The following is a 20,352-nucleotide window of genomic DNA, read 5'->3' on the forward strand; positions in this document are numbered from 1 at the left end:
TCGACAACTGATGCAGCAACCACAACTATGTCTGAAATCACAACAACTATTGGTGCAACAACAACAACAACAACAACAACTTTGGCATCCACAACTGTAGCACCAACGTCGACAACTGATGCAGGAACCACAACTATGTCTGACACCACAACAACTGTTGGTGCAACAACAACAACTTTGGCATCCACAAGTAACCCTCTAATATCCTCATCTGTAGGACCAACGTCGTCAACTGATGCAACTCTGGCAACTATGTCTGACACCACAACAACTGTTGGTGAAACAACAACAACAATAGTGGCTACGACAAGCACCCCTCAAACATCTTCAACTTTAGCACCAACTTTGACAACCGATGCAGGAACCACAACTATGTCTGACACCACAACAACTATTGGTGAAACAATATCAACTCTGGCAACTACAAGTAACCCTCCAACATCCTCAACTGTAGCACCAACATCAACAACTGTTGCAGCAACAACAACTATGTCTGACACCACAACAACTACTGGTGCTACATCAACAACTTTGGCAACCACAAGTAACCCTCCAATATCCTCAACTGTAGCACCAACGTTGAAAACTGATGCAGGAACCACAACTATGTCTGAGACCACAACAACTGATGGTGAAAATGCAACAACAACATTGGCTACAACAAGCATCCCTCAAACATCTTCATCTGTAGCATCAACGTCGACAACTGATGCAGCAACAACAACTATGTCTGACACCACAACAACTGTTGGTGAAACAACAACAACAATATTGGCTACGACAAGCACCCCTCAAACATCTTCAACTTTAGCACCAACTTTGACAACCGATGCAGGAACCACAACTATGTCTGACACCACAACAACTATTGGTGAAACAATATCAACTCTGGCAACTACAAGTAACCCTCCAACATCCTCAACTGTAGCACCAACATCAACAACTGTTGCAGCAACAACAACTATGTCTGACACCACAACAACTACTGGTGCTACATCAACAACTTTGGCAACCACAAGTAACCCTCCAATATCCTCAACTGTAGCACCAATGTTGACAACTGATGCAGGAACCCAAACTATGTCTGAGACCACAACAACTGATGGTGAAAATGCAACAACAACATTGGCTACAACAAGCATCCCTCAAACATCTTCATCTGTAGCATCAACGTCGACAACTGATGCAGCAACAACAACTATGTCTGAAATCACAACAACTATTGGTGCAACAACAACAACTTTGGCATCCACAACTGTAGCACCAACATCGACAACTGATGCAGGAACAACAACTATGTCTGACACCACAACAACTGTTGGTGAATTAACAACAACAACATTGGCTACAACAAGCATCCCTCAAACATCTTCATCTGTAGCATCAACGTCGACAACTGATGCAGCAACCACAACTATGTCTGAAATCACAACAACTATTGGTGCAACAACAACAACAACAACAACAACTTTGGCATCCACAACTGTAGCACCAACGTCGACAACTGATGCAGGAACCACAACTATGTCTGACACCACAACAACTGTTGGTGCAACAACAACAACTTTGGCATCCACAAGTAACCCTCTAATATCCTCATCTGTAGGACCAACGTCGTCAACTGATGCAACTCTGGCAACTATGTCTGACACCACAACAACTGTTGGTGAAACAACAACAACAATAGTGGCTACGACAAGCACCCCTCAAACATCTTCAACTTTAGCACCAACTTTGACAACCGATGCAGGAACCACAACTATGTCTGACACCACAACAACTATTGGTGAAACAATATCAACTCTGGCAACTACAAGTAACCCTCCAACATCCTCAACTGTAGCACCAACATCAACAACTGTTGCAGCAACAACAACTATGTCTGACACCACAACAACTACTGGTGCTACATCAACAACTTTGGCAACCACAAGTAACCCTCCAATATCCTCAACTGTAGCACCAACGTTGAAAACTGATGCAGGAACCACAACTATGTCTGAGACCACAACAACTGATGGTGAAAATGCAACAACAACATTGGCTACAACAAGCATCCCTCAAACATCTTCATCTGTAGCATCAACGTCGACAACTGATGCAGCAACAACAACTATGTCTGACACCACAACAACTGTTGGTGAAACAACAACAACAATATTGGCTACGACAAGCACCCCTCAAACATCTTCAACTTTAGCACCAACTTTGACAACCGATGCAGGAACCACAACTATGTCTGACACCACAACAACTATTGGTGAAACAATATCAACTCTGGCAACTACAAGTAACCCTCCAACATCCTCAACTGTAGCACCAACATCAACAACTGTTGCAGCAACAACAACTATGTCTGACACCACAACAACTACTGGTGCTACATCAACAACTTTGGCAACCACAAGTAACCCTCCAATATCCTCAACTGTAGCACCAATGTTGACAACTGATGCAGGAACCCAAACTATGTCTGAGACCACAACAACTGATGGTGAAAATGCAACAACAACATTGGCTACAACAAGCATCCCTCAAACATCTTCATCTGTAGCATCAACGTCGACAACTGATGCAGCAACAACAACTATGTCTGAAATCACAACAACTATTGGTGCAACAACAACAACTTTGGCATCCACAACTGTAGCACCAACGTCGACAACTGATGCAGGAACCACAACTATGTCTGACACCACAACAACTGTTGGTGCAACAACAACAACTTTGGCATCCACAACTGTAGCACCAACGTCGACAACTGATGCAGGAACCACAACTATGTCTGACACCACAACAACTGTTGGTGAATTAACAACAACATTGGCTAAAACAAACATCCCTCAAACATCTTCATCTGTAGCATCAACGTCGACAACTGATGCAGCAACCACAACTATATCTGACTTCACAACAACTATTAGTGCAACAAAAACAACTTTTGCAACCACAAGTAACCCTCCAATATCTTCAACTGTAGCACCGACGTCGAAAACTGATGCAGGAACCACAACTATATCTGACACCACAACAACTGTTGGTGCAACAACAATAACTTTGGCATCCACAAGTAACCCTCCAATATCCTCAATTGTGGCACCAACATCGACAACTGATGTAGGAACCACAACTATGTCTGACACCACAACAACTGTTGGTGAATTAACAACAACATTGGCTAAAACAAACATCCCTCAAACATCTTCATCTGTAGCATCAACGTCGACAACTGATGCAGCAACCACAACTATATCTGACTTCACAACAACTATTAGTGCAACAAAAACAACTTTTGCAACCACAAGTAACCCTCCAATATCTTCAACTGTAGCACCGACGTCGACAACTGATGCAGGAACCACAACTATATCTGACACCACAACAACTGTTGGTGCAACAACAATAACTTTGGCATCCACAAGTAACCCTCCAATATCCTCAATTGTGGCACCAACATCGACAACTGATGTAGGAACCACAACTATGTCTGACACCACAACAACTGTTGGTGCAACAACAACAACTTTGGCATCCACAAGTTACCCTCCAACATCCTCAACTGTAGCACCAACATCTACAACTGATGCAGCAACCACAATTATGTCTGACACCACAACAACTGTTGGTGCAACAACAACAACTTTGGAATCCACAAGTAACCCTCTAATATCCTCATCTGTAGGACCAACGTCGTCAACTGATGCAGGAACTACAACTATGTCTGACACCACAACAACTGTTGGTGCAACAACAACAACTTTGGCATCCACAGGTAACCCTCCAATATCCTCAACTGTAGCACCAACATCTAGAACTGATGCAGGAACCACAACTATGTCTGACACCACAACAACTGTTGGTGAAAATGCAACAACAACATTGGCTACAACAAGCATCCCTCAAACATCTTCATCTGTGGCATCAACATCGACAACTGATGCAGCAACCACGACTAAGTCTGAAATCACAACAACTATTGGTGCAACAACAACAACTTTGGCATCCACAACTGTAGCACCAACGTCGACAACTGATGCAGGAACCAGAACTATGTCTGACACCACAACAACTGTTGGTGCAACAACAACAACTTTGGAATCCACAAGTAACCCTCTAATATCCTCATCTGTAGGACCAACGTCGTCAACTGATGCAGGAACTACAACTATGTCTGACACCACAACAACTGTTGGTGCAACAACAACAACTTTGGCATCCACAAGTAACCCTCCAATATCCTCAACTGTAGCACCAACATCTACAACTAATGCAAGAACCACAACTATGTCTGACACCACAACAACTATTGGTGCAACAATATCAACTCTGGCAACTACAAGCAACCCTCCAACATCCTCAACTGTAGCACCAACATCAACAACTGTTGCAGCAACAACAACTATGTCTGACACCACAACAACTACTGGTGCTACATCAACAACTTTGGCAACCACAAGTAACTCTCCAATATCCTCAACTGTAGCACTGACGTCGACAACTGATGCAGGAACCACAACTATATCTGACACCACATCAACTGTTGGTGCAACAACAATAACTTTGGCATCCACAAGTAACCCTCCAATATCCTCAACTGTGGCACCAACATCGATATCTGATGTAGGAACCAAAACTATGTCTGACACCACAACAACTGTTGGTGAAACTGCAACAACAACATTGGCTACAACAAGCATCCCTCAAACATCTTCATCTGTAGCATCAACGTCGACAACTGATGCAGCAACCACAACTATGTATGAAATCACAACAACTATTGGTGCAACAACAACAACAACTTTGGCATCCACAACTGTAGCACCAACGTCGACAACTGATGCAGGAACCACAACTATGTATGACACCATAACAACTGTTGGTGAATTAACAACAACAACATTGGCTACAACAAGCATCCCTCAAACATCTTCATCTGTAGCATCAACGTCGACAACTGATGCAGCAACCACAACTATGTCTGAAATCACAACAACTATTGGTGCAACAACAACAACAACAACTTTGGCATCCACAACTGTAGCACCAACGTCGACAACTGATGCAGGAACCACAACTATGTCTGACACCACAACAACTGTTGGTGAATTAACAACAACAACATTGGCTACTACAAGCATCCCTCAAACATCTTCATCTGTAGCATCAACGTCGACAACTGATGCAGCAACCACAACTATATCTGACAACACAACAACTATTAGTGCAACAACAACAACTTTGGCAACCACGAGTAACCCTCCAATATCCTCAACTGTAGCACCGACGTCGACAACTGATGCAGGAACCACAACTATATCTGACACCACAACAACTGTTGGTGCAACAACAATATCTTTGGCATCCACAAGTAACCCTCCAATATCCTCAACTGTGGCACCAACATCGATATCTGATGTAGGAACCACAACTATGTCTGACACCACAACAACTGTTGGTGAATTAACAACAACAACATTGGCTACAACAAGCATCCCTCAAACATCTTCATCCGTAGCATTAACGTCGACAACTGATGCACCAACCACAACTATGTCTGAAATCACAACAACTATTGGTGCAACAACAACAACAACAACTTTGGCATCCACAACTGTAGCACCAACGTCGACAACTGATGCAGGAACCACAACTATGTCTGACACCACAACAACTGTTGGTGCAACAACAACAACTTTGGAATCCACAAGTAACCCTCTAATATCCTCATCTGTAGGACCAACGTCGTCAACTGATGCAGGAACTACAACTATGTCTGACACCACAACAACTGTCGGTGCAACAACAACAACTTTGGCAACCACAAGTAACTCTCCAATATCCTCAACTGTAGCATCAACGTCGACAACTGATGCAGCAACCACAACTATGTCTGAAATCACAACAACTATTGGTGCAACAACAACAACAACAACTTTGGCTTCCACAACTGTAGCACCAACGTCGACAACTGATGCAGGAACCACAACTATGTCTGACACCACAACAACTGTTGGTGAAACAACAACAACAACATTGGCTACGACAAGCACCCCTCAAACATCTTCAACTTTAGCACCAACTTTGACAACCGATGCAGGAACCACAACTATGTATGACACCACAACAACTATTGGTGCAACAACAAAAACTTTGGCAACAACAAGTAACCCTCCAATATCCTCAACTCTAGCACCAACGTTGACAACTGATGCAGGAACCACAACTATGTCTGACACCACAACAACTGTTGGTGAAAATGCAACAACAACATTGGCTACAACAAGCATCCCTCAAACATCTTCATCTGTAGCATCAACGTCGACAACTGATGCAGCAACCACAACTATGTCTGAAATCACAACAACTACTGGTGCAACAACAACAACAACAACAACTTTGGCATCCACAACTGTAGCACCAACGTCGACAACTGATGCAGGAACCACAACTATGTCTGACACCACAACAATTGTTGGTGAATTAACAACAACAACATTGGCTACAACAAGCATCCCTCAAACATCTTCATCTGTAGCATCAACGTCGACAACTGATGCAGCAACCACAACTATGTCTGAAATCACAACAACTATTGGTGCAACAACAACAACAACAACTTTGGCATCCACAACTGTAGCACCAACGTCGACAACTGATGCAGGAACCACAACTATGTCTGACACCACAACAACTGTTGGTGAATTAACAACAACAACATTGGCTACAACAAGCATCCCTCAAACATCTTCATCTGTAGCATCAACGTCGACAACTGATGCAGCAACCACAACTATATCTGACAACACAACAACTATTAGTGCAACAACAACAACTTTGGCAACCACAAGTAACCCTCCAATATCCTCAACTGTAGCACCGACGTCGAGAACTGATGCAGGAACCACAACTATATCTGACACCACAACAACTGTTGGTGCAACAACAATAACTTTGGCATCCACAAGTAACCCTCCAATATCCTCAACTGTGGCACCAACATCGATATCTGATGTAGGAACCACAACTATGTCTGACACCACAACAACTGTTGGTGAATTAACAACAACAACATTGGCTACAACAAGCATCCCTCAAATATCTTCATCTGTAGCATTAACGTCGACAACTGATGCAGCAACCACAACTATGTCTGAAATCACAACAACTATTGGTGCAACAACAACAACAACAACAACTTTGGCATCCACAACTGTAGCACCAACGTCGACAACTGATGCAGGAACCACAACTATGTCTGACACCACAACAACTGTTGGTGCAACAACAATAACTTTGGAATCCACAAGTAACCCTCTAATATCCTCATCTGTAGGACCAACGTCGTCAACTGATGCAGGAACTACAACTATGTCTGACACCACAACAACTGTCGGTGCAACAACAACAACTTTGGCAACCACAAGTAACTCTCCAATATCCTCAACTGTAGCATCAACGTCGACAACTGATGCATTAACCACAACTATGTCTGAAATCACAACAACTATTGGTGCAACAACAACAACTTTGGCATCCACAACTGTAGCACCAACGTCGACAACTGATGCAGGAACCACAACTATGTCTGACACCACAACAACTGTTGGTGAATTAACAACAACATTGGCTACAACAAGCATCCCTCAAACATCTTCATCTGTAACATCAACATCAACAACTGATGCAGCAACCACAACTATATCTGACATCACAACAACTCTTAGTGCAACAAAAACAACTTTGCCAACCACAAGTAACCCTCCAATATCCTCAACTGTAGCACCAACATCGATATCTGATGTAGGAACCACAACTATGTCTGACACTAAAACAACTGTTGGTGAAAATGCAACAACAACATTGGCTACAACAAGCATCCCTCAAACATCTTCATCTGTTGCATCAACGTCGACAACTGATGCAGCAACCACAACTATATCTGACACCACAACAACTGTTGGTGCAACATCAACTCTGGCAACCACAAGTATCCCTGAATCATCCTCAATTGTACAACCAACGTCGACAACTGATGTAGGAACCACAAATATGTCTGACACCACAAAAACTGTTGGTGCAACAACAATAACTTTGGCATCCACAAGTAACCCTCCAATATCCTCAACTCTAGCACCGACGTCGACAACTGATGCAGGAACCACAACTATATCTGACACCACAACAACTGTTGGTACAACAACAATAACTTTGGCATCCACAAGTAACCCTCCAATATCTTCAACTGTGGCACCAACATCGATATCTGATGTAGGAACCACAACTATGTCTGACACTAAAACAACTGTTGGTGAAAATGCAACAACAACATTGGCTACAACAAGCATCCCTCAAACATCTTCATCTGTAGCATCAACGTCGACAACTGATGCAGCAACCACAACTATGTCTGAAATCACAACAACTATTGGTGCAACAACAAAAACAACAACTTTGGCATCCACAACTGTAGCACCAACGTCGTCAACTGATGCAGGAACTACAACTATGTCTGACACCACAACAACTGTTGGTGCAACAACAATTTTGGCATCCACAAGTAACCCTCCAATATCCTCAACTGTAGCAGCAACATCTACAACTGATGCAGGAACCACAACTATGTCTGACACCACAACAACTGTTGGTGAAACAACAACAACAACATTGGCTACGACAAGCACCCCTCAAACATCTTCAACTTTAGCACCAACTTTGACAACCGATGCAGGAACCTCAACTATGTCTGACACCACAACAACTATTGGTGCAACAATATCAACTCTGGCAACTACAAGTAACCCTCCAACATCCTCAACTTTAGCACCAACATCAACAACTGTTGCAGCAACAACAACTATGTCTGACACCACAACCACTACTGGTGCTACATCAACAACATTGGCAACCACAAGTAACCCTCTATTATCCTCAACAGTAGCACCAACGTTGACAACTGATGCAGGAACCACAACTATGTCTGACACCACAACAACTGTTGGTGAAAATGCAACAACAACATTGGCAACAACAAGTATCCCTCAAACATCTTCATCTGTAGCATCAACGTCGACAACTGATGCAGGAACCACAACTATATCTGACACCACAACAACTATTGGTGCAACAACAATAACTTTGGCATCCACAAGTAACCCTCCAATATCCTCAACTGTGGACCCAACATCGATATCTGATGTAGGAACCACAACTATGTCTGACACCACAACAACTGTTGGTGCAACAACATCAACTTTGGCATCCACAAGTAACCCTCCAATATCCTCAACTGTAGCATCAATGTCGACAACTGATGCAGGAACCACAACAATGTCTGATACCACAACAACTATTGGTGCAACACCAGCAACATTGGGTACGATAAGCACCCCTCAAACAACTTCAACTTTAGAGCCAACTTTGAAAAATGATGCAGGAACCACAACTATGTCTTACACCACAACAACTGTTGGTGCAACAACAACAACAACAACAACAACTTTGGCATCCACAAGTAACCCTCCAACATCCTCAACTGCAGCATCAACGTTGACAACTGATGCAGGAACCACAACTATGTCTGACACTACAACAGCTATTGGTGCAACATCAACTCTGGCAACCACAAGTATCCCTGAATCATCCTCAATTGTACAACCAACGTCGGCAACTGATGTAGGAACCACAAATATGTCTGACACCACAACAACTGTTGGTGAAACAACAACAACAACCACAACTTTGGCATTAACAAGCACCCCTCAAACATCTTCAACTTTAGCTCCAACTTCGACAACTGATGAAGGAACCACAACTATGTCTTACACCACAACAACTGTTGGTGAAACAACAACAACTTTGTCAACCACAAGTAACCCTCCAATATCCTCAACTGTAGCACCAACGTTGACAACTGATACAGGAACCACAACTATGTCTGACACCACAACAACTGTTGGTGAAAAAACAACAACAAAATTGGCTACAACAAGCATCCCTCAAACATCTTCATCTGTGGCATCAACGTCGACAACTGATGCAGCAACCACAACTATGGCATCCACAACTGTAGCACCAATATCCACAACTGATGCAGGAACTATAAGTGTGTCTGACACCACAACAACTGTTGGTGCAACATCAACTTTGGCAACCACATGTAACCCTGCAACATCCTCAATTGTAGAACCAACGTTGTCAACTAATGCAGAAACTACAACTATGTCTGACAACACAACAACTGTTGGTGCAAAAACAACAATAACTTTGGCATCCACAAGTAACCCTGCAATATCCTTAACTTTAGCACCAACGTCGACAACTGATGAAGGAACCACAACTATGTCTGACACCACAACAACTGTTAGTGAAAAAACAACAACAACACTTGCTGGAACAAGCACCCCTCAAACATCTTCAATTTTAGCACCAACTTTGACAACAGATGCAGGAACCACAACTATGTCTGACACCACAAAAACTATTGGTGCAACAACATCAACTCTGGCAACTACAAGTAACCCTCCAACATCCTCAACTGTAGCACCAACATCAACAACTGATGCAACAACAACAACTATGTCTGACACCACAACAACTATTCGTGCAGCAACATCAACAACTTTGGCATCCACAACCACCCCTCAAACATATTCAACTGTAGCACCAATTTCACCAACTGATGTAGGAACCACAACTATGTCTGACACCACAACAACTGTTGGTGAAAAAACAACAACAACATTGGCTACAACAAGCATCCCTCAAACATCTTCATCTGTAGCATCAACGTCAACAACTGATGCAGCAACCACAACTATGTCTGACATCACAACAAATAGTGGTGCAACAACAACAACAACTTTGGCATCAACAAGTAACCCTCCAACATCCTCAACTGTAGCACCAACGTCGACAATTCATGCAGGAACCACAACTATATCTGACACCACAACAACTGTTGGTACAACAACAACAATAACTTTGGAATCCACAAGTAACCCTCCAATATCCTCAACTGTAGCACCAATGTCAACAACTGATGCAAGAACCACAACGATGTCTGACACCACAACAACTGTTGGTGAAAAAACAACAACAACATTGGCTACAACAAGCATCACTCAAACATCTTCATCTTTAGCATCAATGTCAACAACTGATGCAAGAACCACAACTATGTCTGACACCACAACAACTGTTGGTGAAACAACAACAACAACAAATTTGGCATCCACAAGTAACCCTCCAACATCCTCAAATGTAGCACCAACGTTGACAACTGATGCAGGAACCACAACTATGTCTGACACCACAACAGCTATTGGTGCAACATCAACTCTGGCAACCACAAATAAACCTGCAACATCCTCAATTGTAGAACCAACGTCGACAACTGTTGCAGGAACAACTTTGTCTGACACCACAACAACTGTGGGTGAAACAACAACAACTGTGGGTGCAACATCAATAACACTGTATACAACAAGCACCCCTCATACATCTTCATCTGTAGCAACAACTTCGAGAACTGATCCAGGAACCACAACTATGTCTGACACCACAACAACTGTTGGTGCAACAAAAACAACATTGGCTACAACAGGCACCGTTCAAATATATTCAACTGTAGCATCAACATTGACAACTGATGCAGCAATTACAACTATGTCTTATATGAAATTAAATTCATCTGTATCACCAACTTTGACAACCGATGCAGGAACCACAACTATGTCTGACACCACAACAACTGTTAGTGCAAGAACAACAACATTGGCTACCACAAGTACCCCTCAAACATCTTTAACTTCAGCACCAACTTCAACAACTGATGCAGCAATTACAACTATGTCTGATACCACAACAACTATTGATGCAACAACAACATTGGCAACCACAAGTAACCAACCAACATCCTCAACTGTAGCACCAACATTGACAACTGATGTAGTGACCAGAACCATGTCTGACACCACAACCACTTTTCATGCAACAACAATAACTTTGGCAACCACAAACACCTCTCAAACATCTTCAACTGTAGCACCAACTTTGACAATGGACACAGCAACCACAACTATATCTGACACCACAACTGTTGGTGCAAGAACAAACACAACTTTGGCTATCACAAGCATTCCTTTCTTAACAAACACAACTTTGGCTATCACAACTATTCCTTTCTCAACTGAATCATCAATGTCTAAATCTGATGCAGCAATCACCACTATTTCTGATATGACAACAACCCTTGATGCAACAACATCAAATATTTTACGCACTACCACCCCTCTAACATCACAAACTATAGCATCAACTTTGACAACTGATGTAGCAACCACAATTATGTCTGACACCACAATATCAATATCAAAAACTATGGCTATCACTATCACCCATCCTACGTCCTCAAAAATAGAACCAACATTGGCAACTACAACTACACCTGAAACTACAACTATTAGTGTAATGACAACAAATCTGGCTACCACAAGTACCCTTCCAACATCCTCACCTGAATCACCAATGTCAGTTACGGATTCAGCGACCATAACTATGTCTAACACCACAACAACTATTGGTCCAACAACAACTTTGGCTAGCATTACCAGCTCTCCTGTATTGGTAGTTGAGGGGTCAACGACAGCAGTAACCACTACAATTCAACCAACAGCTATAACTGAAACCACAACCACTACTCTTGCAACAACAACTATGTATGAAGGTAAAAGCACAACTATAGCTCCCACAGCTCCCACTACAAAATTGGTGAAGGACTCAACAACAGAACCAAACACTACAATTTATCCAACGACCTCAACTATGGCCGAAACAAGAACAACAACTATTAGTGAAAAAACAACAACAACAACAACATTGGCTCCCACAAACACAATGACCCATCCAACATTCTCGACTAACACAGCAACCACTATAACTGATGCAACAATCTCACCTGTGCCTGAAACAAAACAAATAACAACTACAGCCATGTCTACATCATCAGCAACTGCCAATGTTACATCAGTAAAGCCAATCACTCCAACCGCCATATCAGAAACTAAACCATCAAATGTCACTCAGGCAGCAATAACCCGATTCAACACAACTTCAACTTTAACAGTGACAGACAAAACATCTCTGAAACCTGTAGAAACACCAAATGTGTAAGGGAAATTAATACATTTTGTGTGTGTGTGTGTGTGTGTGTGTGTGTGTGTGTGTGTGTGTGTAAAAGGTAACTATTTTATTCATTCTCTTACTCACCCACCATTGTTCTTATTTACCTTCTTTTTCAGGATTGGGAGGGTGATTATTTACATTCGACTCATATTTATCACACTGGGCCCTATACCAACTGAGGGTAAAATAATAAAGTTAGTTAACTCTCTCCTGGACTCACGTCTCAGAATCAAACGAGATCTAAGTACCCCTGAGAGCTTTGTGAATGTTACTTATACAAGTGAGTTTTCTTTCTTTTTTTCTTCAGTCGCCAGTAAACAAATTTCCATATTACAGTAAAAAGATGTGTGCATACAGTATCAGCTCATTTGTATTATATGATTTTTCTTTTTAAGAAATTTCTAATACCTCATATGCCCTGAATTTTGGATTTCAAATCAACAATGTTTCCATGTCAGAGAAACTTGAACTCAGGGACAGCACATATAAGTTAATCCAGGACTCTATAAATAAACTGGTGAGTTTGATTTGTATTTAAACTACGCTTATTTTTAGTCAGCTTTGATTTCAACATCTACCATCAACTTTAACTATTAACACACCAATTAATTTGTTTTCCTTGCTGACCTGATTAGCTGAACCAGATCCTAACTGACCCCACAGCCTCTCCATTTGTGTTCAAAGGCGCCAATTTCACGTAAGATTTAGACTAAGAAATCTGCTTTGAACTTGGTTTGATCGGATGTAAAATTAGAAGCACACAGTGATCTTTTTAAAGTGTTTACTAATGTCAATGTACATTTTAATTTCTCCCCAGGGGTAATTCCACCACTATTGAGGCTAATGTACAGTATGTTTTCTCAGAAAGTGACATCAAGACACCCAGTGCCTTTCTCAACGCACTTCTTGTGGTTAATAGTGGTATGTGCTTCTGCATATAAATGTTAATATTAATATTTTCATAATTCTTTGAGCTGGAAGTTTTTTTTTGTCTTATTTAAATTATTTTACACATTCTCATCTACAGAGACTATTACCACAACTACACCTGCTGCAACAAGAACCACCTTTTTCCCCACAGTGCTGAGCACTACAATCATAAACAACAGCACTAGTGTAGCATGGATTGTAGCCATAATAGTCCCGTGTGCTATTGCCATCATACTTGTACCTTGCTGGATTCTCCTTTGTGTAAGTATCATAAAGGTTTAACGAACAATATGCATATTATAATTGACATGATTAGTGATAACATGAATATGATATGCAATTGATTTAATAAATTACCTGAAACCTATAAAAGTTTCTATATGGCCAATTCTAGTCTAACAAGGCTCTCTCTCTGTCTTTAGTGTTTGCTCTGTGGATGCTGTACAGCATTAAGACGACGTTGGCACAGAAGACAGTCATACAATGTACAATACACCACTCGAAACAGCCTTCTCTAGAGCACTAGAAAATCGTTTCAACAAGAGAAATACATCAGGAAATATTACTAACACGAATTATTCATATTACTAATCCAAATTGTGACAATGGTACTTTAAGTTCAGATTTATCTTTCTATAATGAATATGAAATCTTAGAGATTTTATAATCACAACATACTATTTATTATTTTCTTGTGCCTGTATTGCTGGACAGACAGGATCCCAAATTGTGATGAATGTAATTTATTTTCAGAATTTTAAAAATATATATTTAATGTTACAATATTTACATTTTACAATAATAATATTTGTTTCCCAACTTATTTATTTGATATTACACATTTAATTTAAGGGGCAATATGGATAATGTTAAACCTATTCACTTTTTATGCACTTCATCTTCGTGTAACTCAAAGAAAAATCATACACCATGTACACAACGAAAAGCAATGAAAGTGCTTTTCAAATTACTTCTGTTCTAATCTGACGAGATGATTTGTATTTCAGTAAAGCATTGCACAAACGCTAAAGACACAAACAGCGGATTTCACCTTTTAAATCACAACCGCTTTCATAAATGTATGACCAAATGACTACTGATGATCTAACAGTGTAAACACCATGCATACTATATCTAAATAAAAACCTTATAATACACAAATCACATTTATTTTGAATGCTTTAAGTAACTTTTCCAACAATACTGAACAGAAGTTAAAACTTGTTTTGTGCAGTTTAAAAATACTGGTTTTGTTATAAACCATCACAAAGTTTCTTTAAGATTAAGAAATATTACTTACCAGATCATTAGAATCATGTCGAGCCAAAGAACCCGAAGCAAGTTTGCCTGTTGTGTTGTGTGACATCACAGAAATGTCATCTATACTACTGGTTCTCAACGGGGGTGTTCAGAGAACAACGGGGGGGGGGGGGGGGGGGGGGGGGGGGGGGCATTTACTAAATGCATTTTAAGCATTTAGTAATTTATTACTAAGCATTTAGTAAGCATTTAGCTAAATTACTAAGCATTTAGTAATTTATTTGTAGGCCTAATAAACACTTTAAGTGGGCTATTTAAAAAGTGTTAGGACTATTATGTTAAATTATGTTGTAAAACATATGCACAGAGTGTGATGTCATATTGTGGGTGCGCGTGAAAGAATACGTAAGCAGCGCTCAAAACAAACAAACAAGCAAACAAAAAAAACATTCGTCCGCAGCCGCTCTACTCCTGAGTCCTGAGTGCAAGTCCTAGTGATGGGGATGAGACCGCCTGTGCCAAGACCGAGTCTTTGAAGGGTCGAGACCGAGTCGAGACCAGTCCGTTGGTTTTCAAATACAGTCGAGTCTGAGTCAAGACCGAGTCTTTGAGGAAGCAAGTCCGAGTCGAGACCGAGTCTTTAGGAGTCGAGACCAAGACCATAAAAACATGTCAGTTTTCATATTCATGATTTAATATCACCCCAGTTAATAATCAACAGTTAGGCCTACAGACTAAGCTAGATTGGGAATTGTGTAGAGGAGCAGTCTTAACGTCTTAATATGGACTATGCTTTTACTATCATTAAAAAAATCCCTACCACATGCATCTTCTTCTGCCTATATGATGATGGCAGACTCGTTGCTTATCTTGCCACCGCTCTGTGATCACACCAGGCATCAACTGAAGTGAAGTCACTGACTACTGACACTCACTGGCAGCAGAGCCATAGAGATAAATAAACATCTCTGACGGCAGTATCTTTGCATTGCACCATGGGATGTCATTTTCAAATAATGCCCGTCAACATTGCAATTTATTAGGGGTTCAAGCATGAAATGCTGAAACCCTATTGTAATTGTAAGGATTCGTAAAACGCATCGTGCAGGACAAACCGTAAGGCCTAGAGACGTGAAACCTGGCCAGATGGTAGGCCTCAATTTGGGGACAACCTATCAGAGTATGACCCCAATTGGCCCATAGGTGGCGCTACAGCAACCAAAAGTACTAAATCGCTCATAACTCTTAGACCGTTTGTCCCAGGATCAAGTGTCTTATATCGTTGGAATCCTTGGCTCAAGGCGGACAAAATGGCTATCTCCGATTTGCTCGCCGGCTCCAATTTCGAGTAAATTGCATTTTTTTGAAAAACCTATTTTTGCAAACTTCTCCTTGGTTTTTCGACCAATTGGAACCAAACCACTGCAAGAATATTCTCTGGAGTCAGACAATCAATAATCATCCAAAAAATTCAAAATTTCAATTAACGGTCGATAAGGGGAACCAAAATCTTTGATGGCACCAGGGCCACTTTTACTAAAACGGTTATAAATTGTGAACGGAAAGAGATTTTTTTGCTAAACTTGGGACACGTCTTCCTGAGCTCAATCTGAGATCACTTGCAAAAAATAGCAACAATTGGCCAGTAGGTGGCACTATAAAACGGTTATAACTTGTGAACGGAAAGAGATATTTTCACAAAACTTGGGACACATGTTCATGAGCTCAATCTGAGTTGACTTGAAAAAAATCGTGACAATTGGCCACTTGGTGGCGCTATAACAGTGAAAAAAATCTGGAAAATAGCTATAAGCGCACCCAACCGTTAGTCTATTGAAAAGTGGCACGCAGTGTCTTTGTCCAGGGTGCCATGATAGTCTATGAGAACATTGGTGTATCTCAAAAAACTCAGTATACGTCATTGGCACAAAGCCTTGAAGGAGCCTTAAAAGTTTCAAGGAAGCCCGTGTTTTTTTCACAGGAGTGACCTCCTAAGAATCCTTGCCGAGTCCAACAATACCAAACATGCCAGGTTTCGCCTTATGGTTTTTGTAAGTGTCATTTAGAGCTTTAAAAAATTGTGGTTATCTTCAAAGCCGTTAGTCTGATCTAGACAACAACAAAAAAACAAAGGAAATTTGAAAACATAGGTAAATAGCTAAACAATAACGCCAAAATGTTACAATTATGATAGGAACTGACAAAAAAAATTATTAAATCCAATCAATTTCACCCATGGATCATTTTGATGCTCTCACATGTTTGAAACGAACAATGATAGATTGTAATGAAATTTGTTTTGAATTGGGACTGGCGAATCCCCGTCCATACTGTCAATGACCGGTCGCAAAGACCCGCCCACTTTAGTTACTGTTGCTATGTCTGACAAGCGACGCCACTCTCACACCACACCAAGTTCTCACGCAGTGAAAAATACATTGCGGATCAGAAAAAAGACAGCGGTGACAGACAAGTACTTTTGATATGAAACAAATAGATCGCTGTAGACTCGAGGCTCAGTTAAAGCTGCTTGTGAACCGATCATCTCTTCCTTCTAGTTAATTTAAAGCATTAAAATAAACATGAATGAACATAAAAGGAATGTTGTTTTAAAGTGCTAAGACGTCAGTACACTTTGTTTTTCAAATTTAAATCCTCCTATGTTAATCTACTAACTCTCCTGACTGCTTTGTTGGACAAAATGGCGGATTATGATTAGTCAGATCGCCTGTCAATCAAACTCCCTGCGAAGGGTCAATTGAGAATGCCTGTGCGCACAATGCTGATCTAATCGACAACTTTGCAGTTGCACATAGGAAAGCCCGGAAAATCCTGCTATAATGTAAGAGAGCATCTTTTTCATGTATTTGGACTTAGGCCTAACAATGTTTTATAGTGCGCTGTCCCCATTGTTTTTTTTGTTGTTTTTTTGTTTTGTTTTTGGTGAGCGTAGGCTAGAGCCCGAAGCCGCCGCCAGGCGCCGCCATTTGCGCCGCCATTTGCGCCGCCATTTACGCCATTTAGAATTTCAGCTGTCGCCAGCCAATAATTTCGTAAGCCAAATTGAGCCGCCATCTGATAAAGTTTGGCTGAGCCGGCTAGAATTATTTGCATCAAATAACAATTCTATCCAATAGAGACATACACACACGAAATATATAGCAGCTAAACAATACACGAGATCTATTTTCCCACTGGATTCATAACAGCACAGTCCAATTAAAATTGCTCGTTTTCCGTACAGAAGAAGCGATGCATTTTTTTCTCGCACTGAGGTGAAATGGCGGAAAGAGGCAAGCAAGGTAATTTTGATCTCACTTCTCACATATTTTCCTAATTCCTACTTACTTTTTTTTTTTACTTTTTAAACCCAGACTTTTGTTAAATCTTCAGGGCATGGTTGCACAAACACCTGAATCAAAGATTGATGTTATGAACCAAATATTCTGGAACGGAGAGATTTATAGCACTGAACGTGATATTACTGCAGTAAAAAAACCCACCGTTTCCACATTGCTAATTCACGTCGCATGCTTCAGTGTACATTGAAGTGAAATGTGAAATGTGTGTTTTTTACTGGTCAATTTTGAGATTTTTGGATATTTGTCTTCAATAACATGTTTTCTTTCAGACTTGTGGTGAAAAAAAGTCCGAAATACACATTTAGGTCTTTATTTTACTACACTTTGTCTGTTCGCGTCTGTAAGTTAGATTTCTCCTAAATTCAACAAAAGTTTGCGTTCTTCATCAACATACTTCTCCGCGATCTCTGCCGTCGCTATTTGAAAATGTTTAGTAGCATACAGACTACAAAATAAATATGTACATACGTTGTGAAAGTAAAATCTGGTGTTTTCTTTATTACATTGTATTGCATTTTGTAGAAATATAGTGTAAGCCATGCATTGCTTGGAAATATTGAGATCTAGTAAATCAGTATAACATAGACATCTGTAGACATGAAGTGGCAGCTTCAGCCATTTACAGCTATGAAAAGTTTGGCGGCTGCAGCAGCCATTTAGGTTTTGGCTGAGCCGGCTAGCCAGCCAATAACTTCATCAGCCAGCCATTATTCTCAAAACAAATGGCTTCGGGCTCTAGCGTAGGCTACTCCTGATTTTGTTAGTCATCTCATCTCTTATATGCTGTGTATGATCATATCCTGCCCTATTCATGGTAGCCAACTCGCGGACATTGCGTCATCAATGTCATCAATTGCGTCATCAAGGAGCCCGCCTTGATAATCCTACTTAAGGTGGATTCGTTACGCCACTGAATATTATTATCTAAACTCCTTATTAAAATTAAATATTTACAACAAATCTGACACATATATATGGGCACACTTTGAGTACTACTAATAAAAGTGGTGGAGATCAGGCAAGACTATAAGAAGACTAGGCAAAAGGTGCTATAACTGTAAAAATGCTTTAAAACCATATATTTCCTATGGTAAACTGCCTGTATTGGCTGTAAATTGACTTTTTCATCTATGATGGCAGTTGTTAAATGCTTGCTAAATAAAACTTAATGTCTTTTGATGCTTGTGTGCTTAAAGGCCTTAAAGGCCTTAACTGCTTGAACCCCGATAAATGCTGCTTGCAGCTTTAATTATTATTGTTGTTATGTGTTGTGTGGTTTTTTTATATGAACATAAAAAAATGCGTTGGACTCGGGTCTGAAATTACGAGTCCTTCTCCACCCACTGTGGTCCAAGACCGAGTCAAGACCAAGTCTTTGAAGGAACAAGTCCGAGACGAGTCTGAGAAAGCAGAAACCGGACTCGAGTAGGCTACTACATCACTAGCAAGTCCACCGTGTTCGTAGGTAGGCACTAGGCAAGTTTTTTTTGTGTTAATTTCTATTGCATTATGATTGAAAGCAGTATCAATAATGTCAAAAAATATGATGAGCAGTCAAGTTCTGGTGTGTATATGCTGTTTAAATGAGTGCTCTCCAGGGTTCGAAATGACTTAGGAC

The 20,352-nt window shown here is 40.8% G+C and overlaps 1 protein-coding gene across 2 annotated transcripts in view; it reads left to right on the plus strand.

Moving 5' to 3' along the window:
- The window catches only part of LOC309493578 (uncharacterized protein), a 66,165-nt gene extending 50,898 nt beyond the window's left edge, over positions 1-15,267 (plus strand). The window contains exons 1-7 of one of the 2 annotated variants that reach the window (XM_082162708.1): positions 7,067-13,166; positions 13,299-13,462; positions 13,578-13,699; positions 13,818-13,879; positions 14,000-14,103; positions 14,210-14,373; positions 14,535-15,267. In XM_082162708.1, coding sequence (XP_082018834.1) covers positions 7,147-13,166; positions 13,299-13,462; positions 13,578-13,699; positions 13,818-13,879; positions 14,000-14,103; positions 14,210-14,373; positions 14,535-14,630 — 6,732 coding nt within the window. In that variant the 5' untranslated portion in view covers positions 7,067-7,146 and the 3' untranslated portion in view covers positions 14,631-15,267. Of the gene's footprint in view, positions 1-7,066; positions 13,167-13,298; positions 13,463-13,577; positions 13,700-13,817; positions 13,880-13,999; positions 14,104-14,209; positions 14,374-14,534 lie in introns of those variants that run through there. The other variant, XM_082162709.1, reaches the window with a different exon arrangement.
- Positions 15,268-20,352: the final 5,085 nt, after the last annotated feature.

Source organism: Leuciscus leuciscus, assembly GCF_965113295.1.
Source record: "Leuciscus leuciscus genome assembly, chromosome: 3".
NCBI lineage: Eukaryota > Metazoa > Chordata > Actinopteri > Cypriniformes > Leuciscidae > Leuciscus > Leuciscus leuciscus.